The sequence below is a fragment of the Hemiscyllium ocellatum genome, chromosome 16, assembly GCF_020745735.1.
Source record: "Hemiscyllium ocellatum isolate sHemOce1 chromosome 16, sHemOce1.pat.X.cur, whole genome shotgun sequence".
NCBI lineage: Eukaryota > Metazoa > Chordata > Chondrichthyes > Orectolobiformes > Hemiscylliidae > Hemiscyllium > Hemiscyllium ocellatum.
In genome coordinates, this window is record NC_083416.1 from 80,134,828 (window position 1) to 80,141,663 (window position 6,836).

General features: G+C 38.1%; 1 protein-coding gene across 1 annotated transcript; it reads left to right on the forward strand.

The window, feature by feature from the left end:
• Positions 1-4,073: 4,073 nt before the first annotated feature.
• Positions 4,074-6,512, forward strand: LOC132823107 (protocadherin-10-like). The gene has a single exon (XM_060836646.1). The coding sequence runs from the start codon at positions 4,074-4,076 to the stop codon at positions 6,456-6,458; it is 2,385 nt and encodes a 794-aa protein (XP_060692629.1). The 3' UTR covers positions 6,459-6,512.
• The last annotated feature ends 324 nt before the right edge of the window (positions 6,513-6,836 follow it).

The following is a 6,836-nucleotide window of genomic DNA, read 5'->3' on the forward strand; positions in this document are numbered from 1 at the left end:
TATTTTGTGCTTTTTATGCATAGTGGTTAAGAGAGAGGTGATGACGTGACTACCTCAAGCCAATAAGGTAAACAGCATAGACAATTTATTTTTCTTAAAAAAGTTGTAAACATTGAAGTAGCTTGAATGTGTGGGATCAAGCATCTACAGAGCCACAATTATAGTTTCAGCTTTTAGTAGCTGTTGGATTTGTGAAAGCTGCTACACCTCTTTCTACTTCTCTTTCGTACAGCCAAAAGCTTGGGTTCTCTTTCTGTGTGTGAGAATTGCAAGTGCATTTGTCTTTGCCAAGGGCATGCTGATAAGCTGATATTATGTGTGACTGTGTATAGAACTCACCACTTCTAAAGCCAATCTGTTCCAGTACAGTTACATTACTGGAATCTACTCAACAATGTGGGAATTTGCCCAAGTATGTCCTGTACATAAAAAGCAGAATAAATCCCACCTGACCAATAGCCGTCCCATCAGTCTACTGTGGCTTATCAGACAAATGCTATCAAGCCAGTCCTGCTCAACAATAATCTGCTCAGTGATGCTCACTTTTGATCTTTGACAGGGCCACTCTACTCCTAAACTCATGAATTGAAGTGGAGGTGCCGGTGTTGCACTGGAGTGGTCAAAATCAAAAGTCACATGTTGCCAGATTATAGTCCAGCAAGTTTACTTGAGATCACAAGTTTTCGCAGTGCTGCTCCTTCGTTAGGCAAAAGCTGAATTGAATATAAAAAGCATCCGATTTAGAGCTGGGATTAAAGAAAGTGTTCAGCATAAATTTCAAACAGAAGGTTGTAGCGTATGATAAGTCATTTATGGTGTGAGAGAAAACAGTTTACCAGTGATTCTACTTTTTGTTGCCTCACCATCGTCTTACCAGACCATTGGGGCTGCTGTCTTATTAGGCGATGATTTAACTTGAGGGCCACCTGACCTCAGGCAAGGGAAGCAATTAAGTAGGAAACCCCGTCATGGTAGCCTCAAAATCTTGATGGGAATTAAACCGAAGGCGTCCTCATTGCACTATTTGGCAAACCGATAAGACAACCAAATGAGTTAAACCAATCCTAGCTGATAAAGCAGCACAGTTAAAATTGCTCCTCCATCTGAACGACCCATCTTGTAGTGAAGCAAAGCTGGCGTGTAATGTTACACCGAATTGAAGTAATACAAAGGTGGATGTAGCGGGCGGAGGGTCCTGAAGCAGGTATATTTTAAAAAAACTCAATTATGCACGAGCCACGTTCCTCCAGTGAGCTTTAACATGCCCACCATCAAAAATATAGACTGTATTCGCAGAGATTACATGACTTTTACAACGTGAACATTCATATCATTCCAGTCAAATCATGGTGTTCGCAAACATAAAATATTCGATAAAAATTGAGGTAGAAGTAAAATTGTTTTGAAATGGTGAAAACTTCACTCTTTAAAATTAAGTTCAGCACAAAATGTCTGTGGTGTGAACACTACACTTTTCCCTGAAAAAGCACATGTCGGGTGAATTTGAAGGGCAACTATGTTAAATTCAGAATTTGGAAATTGTTTTAAGGATAAAATATGGTACCACATAAGTAGGTGAGAGAAAAATCTTGCTCTATAGGCTTGCATTTTTGTTAAATTTGGTGTTATGGAAACATTACACATGATTTTTAATATAATCAGATTATTTGAGAAATGCCATAGAATGGAAAATGAAAATTCACAAGGCAGTTTTCAATAATCGGGAGATGTTAGTGATTCCTTAAAATAAAATATAGACAATAATGACATTGTAAAAACGAATGACTTGTGACCCTTCCTTTAACAGAATAGCAGAGGACTAACCTTTTTTGCTGTCAACTTTTAAAATGTTGCCATATTGCTGGATGTGCGGTTTTGGACATTAATACATTTACATTTCCAAATTTATAAATATGATTAGATGATATTACCCCATTGGCTTCGATCCAGAGACGCAATGGGTCTTTTCTTTAGTCTCCTTTTGACAATTTTTCAAAGGCTACCTCTCTACTGAGCTCATAGTAGGGGATCCAGGTAACTTGCTGATTCAAGAATTTACCTGAAGGGATCAAATTTGGACTCAAGGCCAATCATACAATTTGTTATATTCTGGAACAACATGCTAGAGATTGGGAGAATCCTGAACTGACTACAATCAATTTTGTCTCCAATATGAAAGCATTGCTTAAATACGAAATAAATGTTTAAATATTTTAAAATCACCAAGCCTGAACACAATTGTTTCTGATATTGGAATTCATAAAGTAACTTGATACATGTTGTTACTTCAACAATCAATGGAAAATGTGCATGAAGTTTAAGGAGACACACAAGTTTAAAATTTTAATTTAAAACAAGAATCAATGAAAACATCGGAGGTGATTTTAATTTGTATAAAATAGTAAAGATTGTTTTGGAAGGAAATTACTTAGTCTCTAACTGAATCTGTCAGGCCAATGACACTGCTGTGGTGAATACAAAACAAGACCTTAAAAATGTTGTTGCCACTTTTGGATTTGAAATAATTTTAAAAGCAGGAATACAATCAAGTATAATGTAAAATAGTAACATTTGCGAAAATTGTACGTATTTTTAAAAGATAGAACAGACAAGTAGACTTTGGCTGTATTTAGATCCATACAGTAATGTTTGCATTATGTTTTACAAATGCTTCAAATTACATTTTTTTGTGGCAGTAAGTTTTCTCCAGAGCTCCTCAATCCATTTAAATGAAAATTAATCTTATAGCTGACTTATAATAAAAGAAATAACAGGAAGATGACACAACTTTGAATGAGAATAACCCATGTTACGTATGTTGAAGTGAAGTATGCCAAAATACGGGAATGTATGGGTGAAACTAATCGATTGATAGCTTTGGAAATATCTTGGGCTGTACCTGTGATTTTGTGTTGAATAGTAAACTGACTTTCCCACCACAGGTAACATCAAGACCAACCAGTGAGGATGTTCATGGTCTTTTATCCGATATTTATCGTTCAATAATATCAGCAGAATGTCACTAATGCATGCATGTTCTTGTATAAATGTACCAAAGTGCCCTGCCACAGCTAACATACCAAACATTGGGGAATACACGGTGAGAATGCTCTTAGGTACGTGCATCTACTTGATAGAATGGTCATTGAGGCCTAAAGAGCAATGATATATACTTAGATTATTATGGTATTGATGCATAACCCACAGAGAAACTGATTGTACATTGACGTATTATCGGTGAGAACGTATTAAGATAAATGTGAAGTAATTAAAATATTGGATTGGACAATTGAAGATGAAGAGGTCTGAACAGAAAGACTTTGATATGTTATCAAGTTTTAATTCCGAATGCAACAAAATAGTCACAATCCAAAGCACAAAAAATTTACTTCACAGCCCAAAAAGATGTGCAGCTTCAAAATTATCAAATTCAGGGGAAATAGGCGGGTTTAGAACGGATATCGTATTCAAGAAGACATTTTCCCAAGATATTTCAGTGAATTGAATCAGATTAAGTTAATGTTTCAGCAACCATGACATAAAAAATTGAAAAAAGTTACGAAAATCCCTTGCACCATTTCACCTTCCTGAAAGTTTTTTTAAAAATGTCGTTACTTTCAATGACCAATTGCAAGTAATAAAAGTTTGCCAAAACAAATAAAAAGTTTGGTAATAAAGTATTGAACAGTTTAAGATTGCAATTTTAATTGCGCACCATTAAATAGACAACCTATTGGTGTTGTCAATCCATGAAAACTGTTCTGCTTTAAGAAAAGCTTGATGCAGTAATGAGTAAGAACTCTTTGCGTCGCTGTCTACCAATAAGAAAGCCACACACTGTCAGTGATCTACCTCCTCTTTCTTTTCATACAAAACCCAGCGCAGAACTGACGAGAAACGCAAACGTTGCCCGTATCCGAACCAGCCTGCAATGGATGATCGCTCAGTTCGAGATTTCACGTTTATCATTTTAATGACGACAATTTCCTTCACCGGAAAGGATATTTGATTTCACAAGACAACGATATTGGGCGGCATTTTCGCAGATATATAATTAGATCGAACCCGGAACAATGGCGAAATGGCTCAACCGGCTGTACTATTTTGCATTCCTGACTTGCGTTTCGGATTTAATTTTGTGTCAAATACAATACGTGATCCCCGAAGAAATGGAGCGCGGTGATTTTGTAGGGAATATTGCGGAGGATTTAGGCCTAACCATTGGAGAGATGTCAGTTCGCAAATTTCGGCTCGTCTCTGATGACGGAATGCCGCTATTTAAGGTGAACATGGGGAATGGCATTTTAGTTGTAAACGAGAGAATCGACAGGGAAATTCTCTGTGGACGAATTGTGAGTTGTTCTGTTTCTCAGGATGTAGCGGTAGAAAATCCTTTGGAAATGCACCGTGTCAATGTCGACATATTGGATGTAAATGATAACTCGCCTAAGTTTCCGAAAATGAGATACGTTTTACAAGTATCTGAGGTAACTGCAGTAGGATCACTTTTCCTACTGGAGAGTGCGCAAGATGCAGATGTGGGTACTAACGCTGTGAGTAGTTACGAAATCAGCACAAACAAGCACTTTAGCTTGAAGACTCGGACGAGAGGCGATGGGAGTAAAATGGCAGAGCTGATGTTAGAAAATCCCTTAGACCGCGAGCAACTCTCGAGTTTTCATCTGACACTGACGGCCTTTGACGGTGGAACTCCTCGTAGATCCGGTACTGCAGAAATAATCATCACTATATTGGATGTAAATGATTGTGCCCCAGTATTTGATCATCAGACATACAAAACTAAAACATTGGAGAATTTACCTAAAGGTTCATTAATTACAACAATAAATGCTGTTGATTTAGACCAGGGAACAAATGGCGAGGTGAAGTACTATTTAAGCAGCCACGTTTCTCACAGTGTGAGGGAATTGTTCAGTTTGGACCCGGCAACTGGGCAGATCAGAGTTCAAGGCTCACTAGATTATGAAGAAGAAGAGGCTTACCAACTTGATGTGGAAGCTGTGGATGATGGTACACCCGCATTAGTTGGGCGTGCTGAAATTCTTGTCGAAATAGTTGATGTTAATGATAACGCCCCGGAGTTAAAAATAAACCCGTTATCCATTGAAGTAAGCGAAGATGCTGCAAGAGGGACTGTGATCGCTATAATAAGTGCAACCGATCCTGATTCTGGCGGAAATGGACAAGTGCGGTGTCAGTTGCCACCAAATATCCCATTTAAACTTCAAAAATCTTTGAACGGGCAGTACAATTTAATAGTGAGTGACACACTGAATCGCGAATCCTCTCCGTACTACAACATTTCCATTTCTGCCTGGGATGCAGGATCACCATCTCTTTCCACAAATAAAACTATGCACATTTCAGTTTCTGATGTCAATGATAATGCACCACAATTTACGCAGGCTGTATATAATGTGTTCCTGATGGAAAACAATGCTCCTGGTGCGTCAATATTTGATGTTACCGCTTTCGACCCTGACATGGGCAAGAATAGCGCTGTATCGTATTTCCTATTGGACAGTTTCACACATGAAAGTTCCGCGTCTGGCCGCTTCAGTGTTAACTCGGAAAATGGGCACCTTTACGCGCTACGCTCTTTTGACTATGAAACACAGAAGAAGTTTCAGATCAAAGTTCAGGCTCAGGATGGCGGTACTCCCTCACTGACCAGCACTGCTCTCGTAAATATTATTATCCTGGACCAAAATGACAACGCCCCAGTCATTGTCTCACCTTCAAACCACAGCAGTTCGATTTTGATTGTACCAAAATCTGCACATCCCGGGTATTTGGCTACCAAAGTAATTGCGACAGACGCAGATTCTGGACAGAATGCACGACTTTCTTACCAGCTCATAGAGGCTACTGATCACAGCATTTTTAATGTGGGATTTACCTCTGGCGAAATTCGAACGACTCGAAATTTTAGGGAGCAAGATGCTCTTAGACAGGCGCTTGTAATTTTGGTCAGGGACAATGGGCAGCCGAGTCTCTCCAGTTCAGTTTCAATTCTCTTTACAATCCAAAGTAATGTTACTGAAAATACCTTTGAACACAAAAGCAAACCTCGAAATCCAGAATTATTTTCAGATATAAATTTTCTGTTGATCATAATTTTAGGATCAACTTCCTGTATATTTTTATTCATAATAATTCTTCTGGTCGTTGTGAAGTGCAAACAAGATAGGAATAATTACTGTTACGCGTTCAGATTCTGTTGCTACAGACAGAGAAATTCAACGGGTGCCTCTTATTGTCGAGATGTCACAAAGGCAAATTTAAATTATCTAGATTCTGCTCAAACTCTGCCAATTCGAGAATCATATAATTACACTGTCTGTCTGTCACCCGAATCCTCTAAGAGTGATTTTTTGTTTTTAAAACCCTGTAACCCGACACTGCCTCTGGATGATATTAATGCTCTAGGCACATAGGTATGATTAATTGTGTTAATCTGCACTGTAATTAATTTGCAGTTTGTACAGCTATGAGTATCCAAGAAAAAGGGGAATGAAACCTTAGACGTATGTTTTTTTTTAATGGAATGCTTACAGGCTTTACGTATTAGAAGCGACAAACACAAATCTTGTAGATGTATTATCTGAGATGCTGCTTTGGTGTTAAAATTAGAATAGGCGCTGAGCTTTTTCGGCAGTTAATCTGTTCAGCATCAATCGAGAACACTGAGATAACAAATATATTGCAACGAGCAAATCAATTCAATGGAACATGTTTATTCTCAGTGTTGCAATACGTTCACTGCTTGTCAATCAACGAATCACGCTAACAAAAATTACCGTTGGTTTGGAATA